This window comes from Vidua macroura, chromosome 16 (genome assembly GCF_024509145.1).
Source record: "Vidua macroura isolate BioBank_ID:100142 chromosome 16, ASM2450914v1, whole genome shotgun sequence".
NCBI lineage: Eukaryota > Metazoa > Chordata > Aves > Passeriformes > Viduidae > Vidua > Vidua macroura.
The window spans coordinates 13,052,379-13,074,417 of record NC_071586.1 but is presented as its reverse complement, the minus strand read 5'-3'; the positions used below and the strand labels follow the sequence as shown (position 1 = coordinate 13,074,417).

The 22,039-nt window shown below is 44.3% G+C and overlaps 1 protein-coding gene across 1 annotated transcript in view; it reads right to left on the bottom strand.

The window, feature by feature from the left end:
* Positions 1–22,039, bottom strand: part of SDK1 (sidekick cell adhesion molecule 1) — a 383,954-nt gene that overhangs the window by 56,253 nt on the left and 305,662 nt on the right. The window contains exons 26-32 of the mRNA XM_053992256.1: positions 20,210–20,325; positions 19,755–19,944; positions 17,800–17,898; positions 9,201–9,395; positions 5,044–5,245; positions 3,095–3,198; positions 950–1,020 (exon numbers count right to left, since the gene is read on the bottom strand). Coding sequence (XP_053848231.1) covers positions 950–1,020; positions 3,095–3,198; positions 5,044–5,245; positions 9,201–9,395; positions 17,800–17,898; positions 19,755–19,944; positions 20,210–20,325 — 977 coding nt within the window. The remainder of the gene's footprint in view (positions 1–949; positions 1,021–3,094; positions 3,199–5,043; positions 5,246–9,200; positions 9,396–17,799; positions 17,899–19,754; positions 19,945–20,209; positions 20,326–22,039) is intronic.

Below are 22,039 nucleotides of genomic sequence, written 5' to 3'. Positions count from 1 at the left end.
GCTGGGGCAGGCACCCAGCAGCACGGCCAGGCAGATTTTCAAGTGCTGCTGCACACCAATAAACACACCCTCATCCATATCTTTTCCAAAAATGCAAGGGGTCCCATCTGTACTGTAAATGCATGTGTACATTTTTCACTATCATGCAATCTGTCCAAAGTCATCCTTATGACGTGTGGGGGGCACTGTCTGGGGAGCAGGGTGGGCAGAGGCTTTCCAGGATGGGGTATGGATAATGTGCAGTACCCCACTGGGGTCCCTCTGTATAATGCCCACTCTGCAAAAAGAAACCTCAGGCACTGGATCACAAAATGTTCCTGCATCTCCCAGGAGGCCAGGGTTGAGAGATAAAGGAAGGCAGAGGAAATGCCAATATAAAATGCAGACTTGACACAAATACTTCCCCATCCAACCCGGAGAGACTGAGGAGAGCTCAAACTTCCTTTCTTTTCTCTGAAGAAACTCAGTGTTTCCCTCTCAAAGAGTCAAGAGGGCATGTGGAGCTCCTCAGAGGTATGAATGGGATCTCAGGCACTGATCTCAGGCTTCTGATCATTCCAGCAGCAGGAGGAGGCTGTGCACAATGTGAGCTTTTGATTACCTGATCTTACCAACACCATGCTCAGTGGAGTATTTTCTGTGTAAAGATGCCCATCCATGGATAGTAATGAAAGGGCAGGAGAATCTGACAAGAAACAGTCTTGGACATGGCTACAGACACTCCTTTACCTCCCAGTGGGGCACAAAGTAAAAGCAACTGACAGGAATCTCCATTCATCACTAAAATTTATGCTAGATCAGGCAAATAAGGAAGTAGCTGCAGTTCTTCAGTGTTAGTACAATACTTTCAGCTCAAGAAAATGTCCCTGGCAATGTACCCTTAAATTCAATGAGTCAAAGCAGCCAAAAAATTGTTCACAGAAACGTCAGAATTTTTCATTTTACCTACCTGCCACTGCACAAGGACAGAGGAAGTCGTGTGGGGAGTTACTAACACAGAACTGGGTGGTTCATCTGGAACTAAACAAGAGAAAAGAAACAAAAGCAGTTACAGCAAGAGGGTGGAAAAAAGACAGCTTTTCTTTCATTCACCAAGTTCTTTTTCTTCACTGCTGAAGGAAATCTCCCATCCCAGCTGCTTCGTGGTTGGTCTCAAAAGCAGCATGGTGGATGTGGATGCTGGAATCCAGGGAGAAGCCAGGCACTCCTCTCACATCCCCTGGTCTACCTGGGGCCTTGGCAGCTTGAGCAGAGTAAGAAAAGCTCAGGGCACAAACCTGGAGGAAGCTGCAGCAGCCAGCTGCTCACAGACCACCAGATGCCCATCTGGAAGGAACTTTAACCAGCAGCCTGCTGGCTCCAAAGGGTGAGAAAAGTGCTGCCAGAATTTTCAGGACATTTTTTTGTCACCTTTGGGGCAAGCCCACCTTGAATTTAGGAGTATGTGTCACACAGTCACACATGATTTTAGTCAGGACAGCTTGATTTACCACAGGTTAACCCCTTCCTGTGCCCATGGCCTGTGGTAGTCCCAGACACTCCACAGCAGCTCAAAGACACGAAGCAAAGGCTTATCAGGAGCTCACAGCCCTCCACAGTGCAGTGCTCAAGTGGCAGAACTGGGGTTGCTCAGCAGAATAAATGCTCAGTTTGTTGAGGAAGTGAGAAGCTTTCACAGTTTTTTTTCCCAGCTGTACTGTGAGGAGGCCAAGCACAACTCTGGATCTACTGTGGCTAAATTCAAAGAGAACTTAAAATGAAATTTTAAATTCCAAAACAGTGAGTCAGTGCTGCCTCATTAGCACCAGTTACAGCCTACACCGACCCTGCTGCTGCTGTGCAGGAAGCTGGAGAGTCAGGATGCCTTTAAGGGGCTGCTTAGCACATTGGTCAGGTACTAAATGGGCTCCTGTTTAACATCCCATGCTCCTGAGCTCTGTCCTCTCTCCGGTCTTCTGATTTCAAGATCACATTCCCTGGCAAAATGGCTTCCTATTTTTATATCTCAGTGTCATTTCTAACTCATCACTCCTTGCTCTGTAAGAAATAATTCCTAGCACCACATACATACATACATACATACATACATATATATATATATATAAATCATAGAATCATTTAGGTTGGAAAAGACCTCTAAAACCATCAAGTTCAACCATTAAGTCAGCACTTCCAAGCCCACTGCTAATTCATGTCCCCAAGTGCCACGTGTACATGGCTTTCAAATCCCTCCAGGGACTGGGACTCCACCACTGACCTAGGCAGTGGTGAAACCTTGAGAAATCCTTCAGTGAAGGAATTTCCCCTAATATTCAATCTACACTTCCTCTGGTGCAACCAGGCCATTTCCTTATGTTCTACCACTTCTTACTTGGGAGGAGAGATTGACCCCCAGCTCACAGCACCCACCTATATATATTTATCCGTGTATGTAACCCAGGATTACCCAATTTCCCAGGGTAAAAGCACATACTGATGCTTTTCCTACTTTGCAGAGTTCCTTTCACCATTCAAGACATCAGAGCTACTTCTGCATTCAGGCATCGACTTTATACAATCAAGGAATTAGAAGATGATCTCTAAGGCTAAAAATAAAAGCCTTGTCAATGTCATTCACAGTTTATTAGTCCTGATCTGCAGGATTAAATGCTCGTGTTTCCAGGAGCTTCATACTCTTTCTTACTTATACCTCAGCAATTTTGCCATTCTGCAGACTGACATGGAATTGTGAGAGGAAAACAATTGAAGAAACTTCTTCAAATGTATGCAGGGTTCTACATTTATTTTTAATGCTCTATTGTAAATTATTCAATTTCTGCAAAGATAATGGTTAGTGCAGAGTTTGGAAGCCAATCACATGAAGTTTAAATCCATTTTGAGACTCCTGAAAGTATGATTCATTATCAGAGGGCACAGCAGGACACTTAAAGGCTGCCTGTTAACTCAGCCATATCTCATTGCTACCTGTGTCAACTTCCTGTGGACAGAACTACTTTGGCTGTTGGTTTTCACTCCAGTCTCCACGGAGAACATCCTGCAGTGGCTCCAGAAGCCCTGGGGAGCCCCTAGCATGCCTCTCCTCCTCCTCCCTTACCATCCTGCAGGGTCGTGACCGCCTCTGTCTCCGCGCTGAAGTCGCTGTCCCCGATGTCGTTGGTGGCCTTCACTCGCAGCTTGTAGGAGGTGAAGGGGTTCAAGCTGTGGGATGGGGGAAAACAAGGCCGAGGGATGAAATCTCTCCCTCCCTCATCACAACTTGCCTCCACAGAGAACCTGCCCATGGCCAAGCAGAGTCACTGAGCAGTTTGTCTCCTCTCCCCATCGATGGCCTCTTCTCTGCAGTCTTGCCCGGCTTCCCACTTGTTCCCACCCCTGCTGCCATCAGCACCTTCCCAGATGTCCCCTGCCCTGAGTGCCCAGAAACACTCCTGGATTTGTTGCTGAATTGGGCACCAGAACACAGACCTGAGGCTGCAGCTCCTGGAGCAGCCCACGACTGGGGCTGGCTATCTGAGTTCTGCATGGCTGTGCAGAGCCTGGCTTTCAAGGTGCTTTGCTGAGATATCCTCCAAAACCACCTGGGTCAGCCCATCCTCTGAGCACGGACGGGCAGGCCAGGTGGGGAGGAGGCAGGAGACACACCCAGGGTCAGCCAGTGCCCAGCAGGCTCTGGAATTCAGAGTGCCAGCTCCTGCCTAATCCCCTACACCACAGCACTTGATCAGTGCATTTTGCTCCTGCTGAATCCCAAATTAATGCCATTACTTGGATTATTTAATAAAGACGGCGACAACAGGTTCCCTGCAGCTCTTTTATCTATGTGGTGCTTTAAGATATGCAAAGAGTGATTTCCAGCTGACATAACCTTGCAAAGATGATTCTGTCTTGGCTTGGCAGGGGAGGTGAAGGGGAGGCTGCCTTTGAGTCGCAGGCAGAGGTTTGAAATGCAGAGCTGCAACTTACGGGGGATTTCACTAATTAATTGGTAGTGTCTAACCATCCACTGGCAGATGGAACACTGACTACAAACCCAAGTTACTTGTAAGGAATGATTAAACATCAAGGATAATGCATTCTGATGGGCAGCACTCTCACGCCCATGACTCTTCTGGACTTCCACAGCAGGGTGCTTTTAGCAAGGGGGAGAAGAAACCTCTTTCAGTAGTGCCACCCTATCGGGACAGAATTACCTACAGCAACTTGATTAATGTGAATCATCCTTTTTGATCTTTTGTTTTCAGTCATGCCAATGTCAAGTATAAGTGACATAGATGGTTTCCTTGTTTTTTCAGGTTTTGACTGCAAAGATACTGGCACACAACCAGTGAGCTGCCGTATACCACAGCCACCAATGCTTTTAATAACAGACCCAAAATACCTGTATCTGAATTCTCAGAATACCTGATTCTAAAGACTAAAGCTCACAGCCTTTTAGAAATAATCTTATTTGTACTGGCTCGTCAACAGAGGAAATGGACAGCAAAACAAGTACCTGTTCGTAGACATTCAATTACTTCTGCTGATGTTACAAGGACTTTAATTACACCAGTATTGCAGAGGATATAATGAAGCCTGAATAACAAAGTTTAAACATTCTGATGCTATCTATAAACTTCAGTATGGAAAATACAGATAAAAATGGTTCTCATTTCATCTGGAAGAGCTTATATAGAGATAATTGCAATGCAGCATTCAGAGTGGATTTTAACATCAGTCACTACTGAAAGGATTTTTAACTAGTTGTATTTTACAGAGCACTGTGTAGCTACATATGATTTAGCCTGAGCAGTGTTATCTGTGGTGCTGAGCTTCCAGGAAAGGCTTCAAAAAGATACACTGCAGTCCAACTTTAATTAGATTTATTGCATGACCTTCAGCAAATCTCTCAACTGCTGTTCATAACACCACCTCTAAAATGGGAGCAGTGGCCTCACTTAACCTCTCTCCCCCAAAAAGAACATGAAGCTGTGTGATGCATGTGTTGGTGTCCTAACTAGTGGGAAAGTATGAGAATTTCTGTGCTAGGCTGGGATCACGTGGTACCTGTCGATAATGCAGGATGTGGCCTCGTGGCTGATGGAGGAGGAGTAGGTTTGCCAGTCTCCGTGTGGCAGCTCCCGCACTTGCACTGTGAAGTATCGGATTGGTGATGATCCATCGCTGCCAGGGACCCAGGTCAGCACCAGGCTCCGGGAGGACACATCGCCCTGGGGGGTCATCACCTGCCTGGGAGGTGCTGGTCGTTCTGCAATCAAACCATAATTTGGGTGCTTTGAGAGGAAATTCAAAACAACCTAAAATGGGACAGCCTGGTCAGATTTTCACAGTGGTAAAGCCAAAGGGCATTGAATTTTTGGATTTGCCATGTGAAGTATACAACCATCCCATTCCTTAACCTTCTACTGCAAGGAGGAGCGGTAAAACAGATTCTTATCTCCCTGCATCAAAGGTCACTGCAGGATATAAACCTTCCTCACAGTGGACCTCAAACTTTGGGGGGGGGGGGGTCTTGACCTGACAGGTCAAAGAAGAATCATCAGGACTGGCAGCCAAGCAAAGCAAGGCAGTCTTTAATGAAACTCAGCTGTGCTTCTGGCTGCAATTGCTCTTTTGACAGAATCTGTGTGTAAATCAGCTCACTTTTTAACCTGTTCTTACTCCTTGGTACCAGAAAGGAGTTCTCTCTGTGCTATGTAGGGTCCTCTTCCCCCTGCTGAGGCATGAGGAAGGGGTGAGCTGGAACAGGCTGTTGTGTGACAGGCTCCAAGCACACACAGCTGATGCTGAATTCCTGCACCAGGCAAGGAACCAGGAGGCATCAGCAGCTCCTGGTGCTGCTGCTTCCAAACCCCAGCCTGGAACCAGCACAGAGCTGGGGCTGGAGCACCTGCTGCAGGGTCCTTCCAGAGCTCCCCAACTCTTCCCTTCATACCCACTAACCTTGAACCTGCAAAGTCAAACCAGCCAGTGCTGAGGGAGATCTCTCCAGAGTAATTACCCTCACACTTCTGGGATGAGCAGGGAATGGCAATGCAGGTGTAAGCATGCCAGCCCCCAACTGTTTCATTACAGATCTCCTTTCCCGTCACCGCGTCTCCGCACTCCATCGATTTCAATAGAGAAACTCTATAGAGTGAGGAATAATTGTTTAATTGTTTATCATGAAGATTATTGATTCTGATTAAAATGTGTGGCATGTAATAAAGCAGAAATTGATTGGAGACACCGCAGTGACTTGCTTTTGAGAAGCAATTCAATTCAACTTCATCAGCACTTGTTTCCATAAACACACCTCTGCCCGCCTGATTCCTCACAGCTCCGTACGGCCAGCGCTTCACTTCCCTGCCATCCCCTACAACCATTTCCTGCATGTTTTGGCATTTCTCTGCACCTGCTCTCGCTGACATCAGTGCCCAAAGACTTGTAAGCTATTAGCTGGAGGAAGCCCTGGGTGCCAGCAGCCTGTGAGCAGCAGCACGACGCGAAAGGTCAGTGCCTTACACTGACAGGCGGAGACAGGGACGCGGGGTTATTCCATGCCAGGGAGGGAGAGTCATGCAGGGATTTTATACATTCTGCTGATAAGCTCTGCACTTTTGGGCAGGTCAGATCTTGCAGTCAGTCTCCCATGATTTGGTTTCCTTCTGCTGCTAATGGGAGATCTTAAAATCTCCCGTGTTGCAGGATATACTCCCTGACTGTTTGTACAAGCCCATTAGTATAAAGAGTTTATTTATGGGAGTTTAGCCACAAGAAAATGCTAAGGTGAGACTGTCAGTGCAGGCTTGACTCTACCAGGCCACATGACTCTATAGAGTACTTTTAATTTCTTGCTACATTTCAGTTTTTTGACTCAGTTCTGCCCTGATCACCAGTGTTGATTATTCTGAGCTATAGATTCAAAGCACTGCAGTAGAGGCTCTGGAGAATACAGCCACAATATAACTTGGGATCTATAAATCACAGGCATCACTGCAAAATGTAAAGATTTATACTGGGATTAACCAAGGAATTTACAAGGGCAAGAGTGACTAATTTTGTTAATTTTCAAGAGAATTTTTGTGTCTGTCTACCTTAGTATCAAGGACTATGAGGATATTAAATACATCTTTATTAACAGGAATTAGATATCTTTTCATTCTAGAATACTTATTGCCATGAATACACATTTCAGGTTAATTTCTTGTTAGCAAAATAGCTGCACTGGATAAATTTCTTTATCATCCCCTTTTATAATTCTTGCTGATGTGAGAAAACACATTGTTGTCCTTATACTTTTTATGGGATCAGTAAACTTGTTGTTCCAAAGCACGTAGAGACCCAGCAGAGTTGTCCATCAAAAAGAGAAAGGGATCATGTTACACTGTGATTTGGGTACTCAAGATAACCTTAAAGCATTGATAGCAACAAGGGGTCACTGTTCCCACAGTGGAGCTGGGAGTTCTGCCTTGAGCTGTTGTGCATCCTTGTGCGCAGTCTGGGGAATCTCAGCACGTTTTATTGAGCAGGAGAGGCTCTGAGCTTTGAGAATTCACATCTTTTGGCATGGTGGGGTTTTTTTTTTGGAAGCCTCTACATATCAGGCTTTGAACCTCCCCTTTGACAGCAATCAGACAGGGGTGGGAGAAACCTCGAGCTGATAAATCTCTTTGATGAACAGTACCTTTAGCAGAGCATTTCCAGTTTCCTAGTACATGTCCAGAGGTTCTTTCTCTGAGGACTGCACTGTTATGCACTGGGAAGGCTGCACATGACCTGCAGAGCTTTGCCAGAGGGAATTTTAAACCCAACCAAACAGGCCAGGAGTAGTTGAAATGCACCTCACATGCCCTTGCTGTTGGTAGCTGAACATCAACTTCCTCTCTTAGAAGTGTTAAAAGAAAAATTAATGAGGAAGACATTGTTGGCAAATACAATGGGAGATCCTTACTCTTGCAATAAATTATGTGCAAGGTGTAGAAAGGACATTAAACAAATGATTGCTTATCAGGAACATTTTAGGAATTAAAAGCAAATGTCATTGGTTGCACAATAGTGCACCAAGAGCAGGCCCACAAGCACATGCAGAGATTCTAACAACAGTTGAAAGATGTCTGTGGAGGTCTGGCCTGGTGATCTGCTGCAGTGTGCTCTTCTCTGAACTGTGACTTTTATAAGGCATGGGAGTTATATGGTTCTAGTTTTTGAGGGAGAATTTTACTTAAAAAATATCAACATCCAGACATAGCACAAAACCCAGTGGTGCTGGTAGTTACCCTGCCTTGTTTTGATTTTGCCAGCTCAAGAGACCAGATACATTCTTTGCAGTGGAACATGGCCTATGTGCAAGACCAGGGAAAAACCCACACTCTTGTTCTCCACCAATATTCAGCAAGATATTCTCTTTTAGCTCTGAATAAAAAAAAATTAAAAATCTTCATGCACAAGTAGAAAATGCAAATTTTTTAACTGAAGCTCTACAGACCAGTTCTAAAACTGGAGAAAACTGGTTCCTTGAGCTAAAGCATTAAAAACAAGCAGTGATGCAGAGCAGATCCTGTAACACCTTACACGTCTTTCACATTTTGGTACATTTAGTATCAAAGCATCTGGTTTCATTTACACACACATATAAATTCCACCTTCTAGAATCCCTTCAGAACAGAACTTGTCTGGAGAGTCAGGATGCAAACAACCATTTCATGGCTGATGCAAGAAGTAGAAAACCTCTGGGCAATTCAGATGCAAAGGCTCTGCTGGAGCGTGTGGCAGTGAAAGGCCAGAGTAATTACAAACACATTAGGTCAGGGCTGAGGCACGTGGAGGGGCTGTGGAGAAATTCTGCAACACCACTACCTCTCATTTTGCGTTCCCTAATCAATATAATTCATCCATCACTTACTTTCTTAAGATTGCAATCTTTCTAGAAAATGAGAGAGCTAAAAAAAAAAAAAAAGAAACCATCTGACTGCAAAAGGAGGCTGCACATGGCCAATATAGCAGCTGATGGAAAAATCAATTCCAACAGCCCGGCAGGTTAGAAGAACTGTGTCTCATAAAAGTCTGCCTTGCTTTCTCAAATCATGATGCTGCCATGGATTGGGGCAGTTTTATGGGGTGAGAAGGAGGAGGTGTAGCCTGCTATTAAAATCCCCCGAAGTGCAGTGCAGGCTCCAGGGCAGGCACAGAAGTTCCCTGAAACCACGGCTTGCAAGCATTACCTCGTTTCTCAGTGGTGATCACCGTGGCTTCCAGAGGCTCCCCCCAGCCCTGCCTGGTCTTGGCAGATGTCCTGAAGATGTAGGCTGACTCTGGGCTCAGGTCTGTAGCCGTGAACTGCCGGACTGTGGAGCCAACCTCCACCGTGGTGAACTTGTTGGGGCTGCTGCTGGCCAGGCGGTAGGCGACCTGGTACCCTGCAAGCAGAGAGGGGAAAAGGCTCAGCTGGCTTCTCTAGCAGGGACAAAAGAGCACCAGCACTATTAGTTTATCCTAATTACATGCTTATCTGAAGTCGGGAGAAAAGTAATTTACTGCCTTTGGTGTTATAAAGCTCTGCTTTTTGGCAGATGCCACACACCTTACGAAGGAAATCACTCACACACGAGGCTCTGCTAGGTACAACTGCCATGAAACTAAGTTCACTTTCCATTCCTTAGGCCAACAAGATGCAAAACCAATTTAATCCTTCCTGGGCATTCTGGCACCTTTTCAGAAAGCAAAGGAACAGAGTTGGTGCAATGTGTCACCTGACTGAGGCGGTTCAAGGCAACGCTCCAGTTCCAGCTTTCCAACCCACGCTCACAGGGTGTTTTGTCCTCTCCCAGTTTCAGCACTGGCTCAAATTCAAGGTTCTTCAGCTGCAGCTCCAGCAGCTGGATTGCCCAAACCATGCAGCCTTCATACTGCTCCAGTCAAAGCTTGCTCCTCCTTTCTGCAAGTGCTTTTCCCTCTGCGTGAGTGCCAGAACTGCCAGCAAAGCCACCCTTCTGTCATTCAGCATCACTGCCCTTGCCCAGAGCTAGAGGAAGGAGCCTGCAAGCTCTGTGGTCCTGCTTCATCCAGGCAGGTCTCAATAATCAAATTTGCTGATGCCTGTAAGTGATAACCCCTCTTCCACCCTGCCTGACAATCAGGAGCTCACAGTTTAGCCTGGGTTATTAATGATTCCACTGTGCAAGGAGGGCTTCCAGGGTTCTTACGCACCACTAGCGACAACTGTCCCCCAAAGAGGGTCTGCCAAATGTTCAAATCTGTTCTGTAAACCCAGCAATTCAATCAGGCTCTCACTTCTGGAGCTCAATGGTAACTTCCAGTCCAGCAGCCGACTTCCAAAATCAATTAATAGCAGAACTGACGTTGGGTTTTATTGCCCGAGCTGAATGTATGATTAAATGCTCCATGGACTTACACAGGGCAGAGCGCAGCCAACAAATCCAAATCAAACCAGCTGAAAACAAAACAGTCATGGCACAGTTCTGCCAACCCTCTGCTCACCCTCCAAATGACAAAAGAGGTTTGCAGCACCTGAGCCATCTCTTTCTCATGGAATTAATATCCCAGCTAGAGTTTGAACTCCCACCACATCTTGGCTGTAACAAGACCAAGGGGAGCCAAACGTGGCATGGTTCATTTGGGAAGGTCAGTGCATGAAATCTGAGGGGCTGATCTTACCTATGGCTATTAGAGAAAACCCAATGACATTTATTTCCCACTGTGAATATGCCACAATTGCCACATTGCCACTCACTGAAAAGGCCTGGAGTTCCTGCAGTCCCTGGAATCGATGCCACTTGCATGTAGTGCACTCTGCCACAAACAGTGGAGTTTAATTGGGATACAGATGGTATTAATTTTGTTGTGCTGACTCTCACAATGCCACTGATGATGCACCAGGGTTTCCTTGTCCTTTCTTCCCTGGCAGCTGCTTGGGGACATGGGGCAGCAGTCACAGCTGCTTCATGTGGAACAATTTGCACCGACACCTCGAGTAGTGACCCGGCTTTTCCGAGCTCCCCCTGGCTGTGGCTGGTTTAATCCTACAGGAACATTTCCACAGCTGGATGGACAGCTTTAGATTCCTTCAAAGGCTGGTAATAATGTCCTACAAGGAGTGCCTGAGGACTTTGGGCTTGTCTAGTCTGGAGGCTGAGGGGTGACCTCCCAGCTCCCTGAGGAGGGGTTGTGGAGAGGGAGGTGCTGATCTGCCAGGGTGGTAAAACACTGGTGCAGAGAGGTGCTGGCTGCCCCATCCTTGGAAAGTCAGGTTGGACACAGCTCAGAACAACCTTTATTAGTTGAGAATTCCCGATGCCCATGGCAGGGGGGTTGGACCAGACGGTTTTCAAAGTTTGCTGCTAACCCAAACTATCCAGGTGCTATGGTCTCTCTGGGACTGATAGGAAACGTGGGAATAGTTCAAAACCGCTTCAGGCAAGGTTCAGACTGGACATAAGGAAGAACTTATTCACAGAGAGGGTGGTCAAACCCTGGAACTGCCTTCCTGGAGAAGTGGGCAATGCCCCAAGCCTGTCTGTGTTTAAAATCCATTTGGATGAAGCCTTAATAATGCTGTAACTTGGTCAGCACTGAACTGGTCAGGCAGCTGGACTTAATTATTGTTATAGGTGCTTTCCAACTGTCTATAGAATAGTCTGTTCTATTCTATTCTAATAAATTAAAAAGTCTCCTGATTTTTCAGTGCTCCTGAGTATGCTTAGATCCCAGCAAAGTCTTGGGGTCTTACACTTTCAACATTTCATTCTTTCACCTGCAAATTATCTCCTTTTATCCATGGGACTAGTTCTTCCATTACTGGCCCAATGTATTTCAATGAAGTATTTCTGTACCTTTAATGCTGCCATATTTGGATCTTTTTAAAAAGTCCACAGAAAGACAGAGAACAATGGGGAGAAGGAACTGATATATATGATCTTTTCTGTTTATACTGATGTGAAGAACATGGCAGTGAAAACCCCAGTGCAGGATCTTAACAAGGAGGAAAAACAGTCAAAGAAAAGCACTGGGGAAATTTTTACAGAAGCAAAAAAGATGAAGGAAAAAGCAACTAAGATGGCTAAAGAAGCTTGATAAAGGGATATAAGATGTAAAGAATAAGACCTGGAGGGAAACAGAGAATATTAAAAGAATAGAAAAGTTGATTTATCTACTTATTAAAAGATAAGTATGATATCTGGGACATATCCTTGTCAAGTAATTTCCTCTCTTTTCTAAACCTTTGTAAAATATGAAGTATAGTTAAAATGTAAGGGGGGAAAAGAAAGATAACTATTTACTGCTAAATGGTGGCACTCATGCTGGAAAGCAATTACAAACACACCCAGATTAGGCAAAGTAACACATACATATCTAGGCCATTACAATATCTTAAGAGTGAGTCTGTGGCTAGTGAAATAATTTAGCTGCGAGAAAGAGGAAATCCCTTGTCACAGCCTGTCTCTGTGACAGGCTCTGCAAACTCCCTTTCCTTGCATCTCTGTGAAAAACAGCAGCAGCTCTCACTGCCCCCTCCGACATCTGCTGTGGTGGCTCAAAGTCTGGGGAAAGATCTGTTTTCCTGAGTTTACACAACCAGAGCCATCACCTTAAAAGATTTCCTAAGAAACGCAACACTTCCATAGGTCTGATTCCAAGGCAAATATCCAAGCTCTACACCTGAACTCAGCTCACTTTTATTGCTACCTGCAACCCACCTGAGAAACACCCAGTACTTCATTCTGACCCCCTGCATCTCCTGTTAGACAGTTTGGGACAATGAGGATCCAGACTGATATAAAAAGCATTACTTTTATTTTTTCTGAGTGGCATAGAAGACTCAGTACTTAAACTACAACTTGGATAATAACTAGGGCTAATGCAAGATCAAAAAGATAAAATTATTAAGTTGATGAATTTCAGCAACAAGGGATAGGAGAAGAAAGGAAATGTTAAGTGAAATCAAACGAGGCAAATCAATAGAGGTAAATGGAAAGTGTTCAAAGAGAAATTAATGTATGCTTGAGGGCTGTAACAGGCAATTGCTGCAGTGGAGGAATGAGCAGCTTCCTTTCCTTGCTAGATTATGACAATAAGATGTTGCTGATATCTTAGGAAAAAAAAATTAAAAATCAAAGGTTCTGAAAGAAAGTATAATCTTTAAAAGGTAATTGGAGCAAACTATTGGGGGAAAGGGGTATCTTACAGAATGTGAAAGATCTGGATGGTCAATAAGAATTCATATTATTTTCTTAACTTTTTTGCCATATGGCATTAGATCTCAAATCCCTTCTACAATTGAGAGTGCTGCCACTCACCAGGCCAAAACAGCATTAAAAACCCTCCTGAAAGATCAAGTCTTCAGGAGTTTATTTACTCATTGAAACTAGGCTTATTTTTCATTTCAGCATCTTTTTGAGCATTTTTTTTTTTTTTTTTTGCACAAAGTGCAAGCAGTTCCATGAGCTGCACACTTCCCAAACTCAATAAATGGCAGCTGCCTGTTAAACGTTAGGTCACCGCAACACAACCGCTGGATTCCCCGAAGCAAACAGGCAGCAGGAGGGTGACAACACCCCATGAATATCAAAAAGCTTTCAAGCTCATCACCATACAAAGCCCTTCAAGAAGTGACAGCACCCGTTGGTGCAGGCCACGGTGCAGCAGAGATACAAACAATTATTAATTTGTCACAGAACTCGGGGAGAGCTGAGCGATACCACGAGGTTACGCTCGGCGCGGCGGAGCAGCAATCCAGTTTGTTGATTTTCCTGCTTATCTGTTTTAGGGCCAGCGGGTGTGCAAATGCAGCCTGGGATCAAAATAGGAATTTGCAAACATGGATTACATCCAATTTTGGTTCTAATTCTCGGCGGAGTTCTTACACTTTTTTTTTTTGCAATAAGCTCCAGGTAAATGCTAAATACAAGGATACCATGAGGAATACTAACCAGGGCCTGGGAGGATGTGGGTATAGCTCTCGTTTTCAGGGGGAGCTCATAGCTTGAAGTGCACAAATACACATTAATGCCTCATTTATCTTTAATAGTATTTGAGGGAACTATGTGGGTGCTGGCTGAACTGAGTGCAGAGAGGAAGACAGAGTGAAGTCTCAGATGGTTGGAGTAACATTCCCAGAAGGAAAAAGGGAAATATCTCACAGTCTTGCATGGTAAAATATTTAAGCAAACAAACAAGTGGTTTTCCCTCTTGGTGCCTGCCAGTATTTCATCCTGCTAATCTCTCTCTGAAATGCTAGAACATGTTTTTATATAGATTACAAAAATGTTAGCTGCAAAGGTGCGTGTATGCTCAGAGGACAAGGCAGCCAGAGCAGGAACATTAGTTCAAAGGCTCTGTATATAAGTCGCTCTTGCAAAGCAAGTGGTTTTTCTTTTGAGCCCCAGGAGTGAATAGAAGGGCAGCGCACAAAATTATGTTCACTTATTTTTCCCAATGACTCCACTTTGGTGCACTTGACTGGAGGGTTGGAGTGGTGTTTTGGAGGTTCATTATAGTAATGAGATGTAAAAAGCGTGCCGGGAAAAAATAAAAACCCCAAACTCCCCAAATTTGCAACCTTTCCTTAGAACGTTACACATAGTTTTTTATCTATTTTTGAGGCACAGTTCACTTCTTAGGAAACATCACAGAAGTACCCAGCATGAGCAATTTTCCCTTTTTCTCTCTTTGGCAGCTAACTACTTCCTCCAGGAACCTCAGTATTTCTACCATTGAGAAAATAAAAGTGAGAACTGTTGAATAAAGACAATGAACTTCAAAGAGGTGGATGGGGGGACTGGCAGGTGACATCTCCCTGGGAAGGAATTCTAAGGGAAAAAGGAATCCAGGTGAGCTGACCATTTTAAGAGAAAAAAAAAAAAAAAAGGTACAACTATCCCAACGCAGACAAAAGATGTTAAGAGGCCAATATGTTTGCATTCAGAGCTCACTAATGACCTGAAAATCAAAAGTGAATTGGACAAAAGTTGAAACAGGACACAGGTCTAAGGGAGTGTATAAATAGACAGCACAGGCACGTAGGGACAAAATCAGAACGACCAAAGAGCAAAGTGAGTTATCACCTGAAGGGCAGCAAAGGCAATGAGAAAGATTTCATAAATACATTAAAAATCTGAGGCAGAGGAGGAGAACAGGTCAGCCAGCAGGAAGGAAAAATGAGCACAAGCCAGGTGAGGCAGAGAGGGAAGGAAGGCTGGTACCTGCATTGCTGCATTTTCACACGCAACAAGAAGTGGGTGCTGACAAGATTCTCCACACAAATTAAAAGTGACAACAATGTAAGTAGGGATGCAGGCTGGAATGGAGAACAGGTTAACGAATATTTAGTTAAGCTGGATGTAATCAAGTCAGAAAGGCCTGATGAAATTTGCCCTGCAGAGATGGAGCCATCTCTGAATAATTAGCCATTCTCTTCTAGGACTTGTGCACGACAGGTGACATCCCAGAACATTACAAAAGGGCAAACAGAGTACACCGTCTTTTACAAGGAGGCAAGACCGACCAAAGGAATTATGGACAAATCAAACTAATGTTCAATACACAGAAAGAACCTGGAAAAAAATATGAGTCAATATACAAGCATCCATGAGGATAATAATGTGCCAGGGAACAGCCAATATCTCTTTGATTGGAGCAAATAATAAATACCAAATAATCTGTTTTCCATTCTGACAGTGTAATTGGCCAGGTGGGAAGAGTAGATATGATCCACATTGACTTTGAGTAAGGCTTTAATATGGTTGCACACAGTCCCACCAAAAGCAAACACAATAACAGAATCTAAGAAAAACACCACACATTTTGAAATGAATGCTTAAAAAAAATAAAATGTTGTTATCAATGATTTGCTAACAGCATGGGAGGACACAGTAAGCTCTCATGAGACCTCATGAATGAGTCTGGTCCTGTTTAATACTTTCATTAATGACCTCGCTGATGGAATTGCCAATCTGCTTGCAAACTCCAAAAATGAAACCAAGCTGTGCACACTTTAGAGGACATGAGTGTCATTTAAAGAGATCTGGGTAATGAAGAGAGATGGTCTGGAATCAGTGAGATGAAATTCAATAAAGGCATCTGCAAATTATCACACTTAAAGAGAAAAAGCTGAATGTTCTTGTGAAAGGAGGACTGGCTGACCTGGAAGTGTACTGTGGGAAAGAGCAGGAATGAACAGTGGGACATGAACTGACTTAGTTACACCATCAGAGTAGACAAGGATTGTGTGAAGTGTCCTGGGATGTCTTATTGGGCATGGGCTGTGAAAGACATTGGAAACAACACTCTACATGCTAAACATGCTAGAGATTCTTTAAGGGACAGCTTTTCCCTTTCCTTCCAACCCTGTTTTTTGTATGATTTTATCATCACCATAATGGCAGTGAGCAAGAACCGGCTGCGGAGGGGATGCACTGCACAAAACACTCTGCAAAGACAAAATACAGGAGAGCTCCTACTCCACTGATCTTGCAGCAACTCCAGCAAATGAGGCCGACAAAGTGCAGCAACGTGAGAGGCTGGAACACAGTTGGGGGAGCAAAATGTCTTTTGTGCTTTCTCCTCATTCCTATCAAATGATTTTTTTTCTCCTTAACCACATCCTGTGACTCAAATCTCAATCTCTGCTGAGAGCAAGTTCTAGGACACACAGTTCCTTAAAAAAAAAGCAACAAATCAAACCCACAAGACAACCTGGAAGCCAAGCTTCCTTGAGCTGCAGAGAAACGCTGCGTGGATCCATCTCTGGCCGCTCACCGCTGCCAGGCTTCACACAGACTCCTCCTCGAGCTCAGAAAATCCTGCAGCATCTGCCTTTGGATGCTGTTTGATGATTTCCCCGTGTCTTCAGATGCCAGGATCACTTTGATAAACTACACACCTGAGCAAACACTTTGAGTTCTTGACTCAAGATTTAAGTGCAATGCAGGATGAGTTCTGTATTTAAAGCAATGCCACCTCTGCAGGAGCATTTGAAGCAGGCACCCTCTAGCCAGCAAGGAAGGCTTTAGGGAATATTGCTGGAAGCCAACATGTGAGCCTGAACGATGGCAGTGAAATTAGAAGCAGAAAGGCCTGGCAGGCTGAGTACTAGATAAAAACAAAAGCTTTTGCTTCTGTTCTCAGAATTGAGACACAAATCTTTGCTCACCAGCCAGAACTACTGTAAAATGTGTTCAGCAGCAGCAGAAAACACTAAATTGCTTGGTAACTATGAGCTACGTTAATTTTAGAGGCAGGAATGGATTCTTACATTGTAAAAGTCTTCACATTTTAAGTGCATCAGTGGCTGGTGCACATATTGCAAAGACAACCCAGGAGTTATGAGAGCAGGCAGGTGAGAAGGTTTTCTGCAAATTCCTGCCATGCCTTGCTGCCTCTCCTTTCCTTGATGGAAGGGCAAATAGGATTTAACTCCTCATGACCTCTCAGACATATTATCTCAAGGAAGCAATAAAATGGAAGCACACATAAAACTGAAACACTGGGCGTGTCTGGCAGAGGTGGGGAAAATCCAGGTCTCCAGGCAGTTTTCCCAACAGTCAGCCAAACAGGTTACCAGCCCAAATGCAGATGGGAGGAGAGATGACATCCAGACATGGGGCCTTGAACAACGCCGAGTTCTGGCTCAGGAAAAGCCACCCAACAGTCCTCTCACCACAGCCCCTCAGCTGACAGCAGCACATTTTCTTTTCATCCACCAGAGATTTGCTTATGTGCAAGGCAAAGGAAAACCCAACAGCTGTAGCTTGCTCTGATCTCCATCCCTCCACTCCCAGCCCGGGGTTTGCTGCTCCACCTTACCCAGAATGATCCCGTTGGGCTCCTCCGGTGGCTGCCAAACGATGCGCACGGACGTCAGCCTCACCTCGGGGAACACCAGCCTCACGGGGGGCCCGGGGGCTGCAAGGCAACACAGAGGGCATGGCAGCAAGGGCTGCACATCACAGGGATCACAGGTTTTCTGCTCACCCTGTACAGAATGACGACCCAAGCTGTATCTCTCCAACAGGGCACGTGCCTACTATAATTTATTCTGTATATAAATATACATTCTGTCTATGGATAAAGGCCTCCAACACCCTCAGACACCAAACACAGCACAGACAAGTGTACCCTACACTGTTTTTTTACTGCACCATGAGCTCTGAGCTCTGTAGGACTTTTCTCACTGCAGCATCACCACTGGTGTAACTGAGAACACACTATGAATCAAGCTGCCTTTACAGAGAGTTATATAGCTTAATCCACTTCCTACCTGTTGGAATTCAATAATATCCCTTCCCTGTGTCATCAGCACCAGCTTTGAACTGCTTCCCAACTTTACATTTGCATTTTAAACACTGAGGTGTGAGCAGGAGAACCTGAGGCAGGTGAGAGGCACATTAACACAAATGGCACTGACCAGCCCAGGTTCACGAGGTGAGGAGATGCTAATTCATACATTACCATCCATGAATTTTCCCCTTCAGCACAAATTCCACCTGCATTACTCCTGGTGATACTTTTAATTAAGTTGAGCCCAGAGGAGACACAACATATTTATGTCAGGGGTATGGAGATGGAAGAACAATTAGTTTCATTTGCCAACATGCACTTAAGGAGGGAACTGCTATAATGGGGTTATCCAAAACAAACAGTTTTAAGTATTTCTCATTACAGTCTGATATGTACATTTCATTGAGTGCTTTTCTCTCCCCGCAGAGTTCTGCTAACAGTAATTTTTCTTATTTTTCCTTTCAAAGAAAAGCCAGGTCCACACACAGGGAGTATGCTGAGGAAAAGGCTAAAAAATGTCAGGGTGTTCTTGCCCCTATTCCTGACCCCACATACTCCCACTCCTTCCTTCCCTGCACTGCATGGAAAACGTTTTGTTAAGCCAGAAGTCTGGATGTGTTTTGAGCCCAACCAAATTACCTCAATGACTTTGCTTGTGTAAACCAATGTTTACTTCATTATTATTTTGAAAAGATTTTGATGAGAAAGAGAGAGACTTAAACAGAAGCCTCTCACACTGATCTCAACCTATTTATTCCTGAAAAGGTAATGAAAGTAAAAGCAGTTTTAGCATCTGCAAAGCCCAAAGATATTTCAAGAATTGCACCAAATTTCTGTAGAATTCCATCAGCAGGAATGCTTCCACCACAGTAGTGTGCTCAGGGACTGCTTGCTTGGGTTCCTTCAGGACATCCAACTGCACTGGGAACCCCCTGGGAAGTGCTGGAGGCAGCTGCAAAAGGAAGCTGGTAGGATCATCTTCCAAGGTCAATACCTTGTTCTTTTGGGGTCAAAAAAAAAAAAAAGGTGAGTGGAATTACTGGAGTCGCAAATTCCATCTCTTTCGTTCAGTCCAGTCAGACCCAGATTTGTTTATTGCTTTCAATTGCAGCAATTTTTTTTTAGCATGATTGAACTTCAATAGGAATTTATAATTGGGCTCTAAAATTGTCTTCAATAGAAATTATCTCCACCAAGCGACAAAGTTCAATATTAGAAGTTTTCTTCCTCTTCATTAGCTGCAGGGAAGGAGGAAATAGGGGACAGTGGTTTTCTGTGTTTTAGCCAGATTCTCAGCCCATGACCAATGGGATACTGCTGAGTTATAGACCAGGTACAGCCAATGTCCTCTGGGTTCAAAGCTGAAAAAACAATCCCCCCAAAATCCAAATATTTGTTACCTACACTTGCATCACTGGAAGAAATCTGCATTAAAAGGTTAAATCAAATAAGATGGTTATTTTGGCAACCTTTAAACTCACCATCATCCTTGGTTCTCTCTGTCACTGCTGGGGAGCTGGGGACCCCATCCCCAATGCGGGTGAATGCCAGCACCTGGAGCTCGTAGAGGACGAATTTCCTCAGGCCCGAGAGCAGCACTGACTGGGTGTGGTTCCCCCTCACTGTTTGGCTCTTGGGTTCCGAGTCCAAATCCTTTGCTTTGTAAAGGATCTGCAGGATAAATGTGGATGAGACACAGAGGGAAAGGGATTGTTGCATGAGGACTGAAAAGAGGGAGATTCCTCCTTGTCACCCAGAATAAAATGAGATTACATTCACCAATCATCCCTTTCAAAGCCAGCATACTTCCTGTATCTTCTCCAGCTGTCTTTGGAACACTAAGAATAGCCAGCAGGTGAATAATAAGTAACAAATACAAAATCATGTCCTGGTATTACACTAAAAATCAAATGAGGCTGAAACTCCAGTTGCATACCTTGTAGCCCAGGATGAGACCATTCTGCTCAGACTCAGGAACTGCTGCCCAGGTCAGCAGGATCTGGGTTGAGCTCACGGCTTCAGCAGAGACATTCTCAGGAGGAGCAGAGGGAACTGGAACCACACAGCAACACCAAAGAGCAGAAACAGGTCAGACACAGCAGATAATTTTTCTCCATATCCCTACCTGCCCAGGAATCTTCCAGGGTCCCATAGAAGAGTATTCAAACCCAAAAGAGCTGGAATAGATTTTAGAAAATCCCTTCTCTTCTTGTATTCATTCTACATCATCTTTATATTTCAGCCTGTCTCACAATTTCTTGCCAGTTCATCTCAGAAATGACAATGTTTGTAAAGAGCTAAACATTTAATACTTATCAGTGTCTACAGACAGACAGTAAATATTGACAGCTATGAATAAATTTCAAATTCTATATATTTGCAGTAATTAGAACCAGGTTTAAATTCCTGGACTTCTCCAGAAGCCTATCCCCCAGTATTTTTTTACCATACCTTTTATTCCCTAGGCCAAACCCCAGAACTCTCTCTGAATGTGAGTTTATCTTAGAGCATGATCTGTTCTAACAAGAAGTTTTAGGCCCCCATGGCTTCCTATATTATCTGAAAGGAAATTGTAACATCTTGTCTAGAGGTAGCAATAATTCCCCCCCCTGGATAGCACTCCCACTTCAGTAAGAAATTCTTTAACCTATGCAGCCTTTTGATGATGTGATAGCACTCAACATTTGCAAGACATCAATTAGAGATGGATGCATTAACCAGGAGTGTTTTCAGGGATTGATACGGTGTCAATGAGAGATGCCTATTTCATCTATGTTGCAAAATTGGCTCTCATGAAACAGCAAACATCATTAGGACTGATGGCACAGGAACACTGTAATTTTCTCTAACTCCAGAGAAGAGCAAACTTGCATTTTCCCATGCCATTAAAACCCGAAGTGCTGCAGAACCACACAACTGCAGCCTTTTGTAGGCAAGCTTAATAGCATGTCACGTTATGCAAGCAGGATGTGAGGCTATTTTTAAGAGTTCACATTTTATGCTGCCCTTTCGCATTTTTTCCCCATGGCATTTCCAGCATCTGAAGGGTACAATCCTTTCTAAAGCCTGATACACCTGTCAGACCTCCAGGGAACATTCACCAAGTTATGTTACACAAGCACTTAGGGACAGTACAGCTTGATTAGGGCCTGAATATATCACAAAAAGCAGCCCAAAGCTCTGCCAAAGGAAAGCTTTCCTGGCTGTCCGAGTGAAACAACAGATCTGCTGTTTTGGAGGCGAGCTCCTGAAGCTCCTAGCAACGTGAATGAGATAATGAGTATGACACCAGAATTAATAAAAATGGAAAAATGCCACCCCCAAAATGTGGTACCCCCACCCCTGTGCACTCAGGGTTAACGGCAGAGATAGTAATTTCTGAAACAATTTCCCTGATACTAATTATTTGGGGCATAAGAAACAGAGCACCATCACATGACACTGCAGCAGACTGAAATCCAATTTTTTCCCCCCTCTAACACAGAAGTGTCTTTTTTTTTGTTTTAAATCTTCTCCCAGATTTATCCCCCACAAGGATATAATTATGTTAAAGGAAAATAGATTGCCAGGAGCCATGAATGTCTTTGGATAGCTGCCATAACTTTATCTGTAGATCTTCACAAAGAGATACTCCCACATGAATCACTCCTGAAGAGAGGAAGGGTGGAGGTGGGCCGCAAGAAGCCAGGATGTGTGGAGAAAAGAAGCCCTTTCCAGCCACATTTATTTCTATTTTATCTGGTTTGAGGCCTTTCAAAAGAGAAAA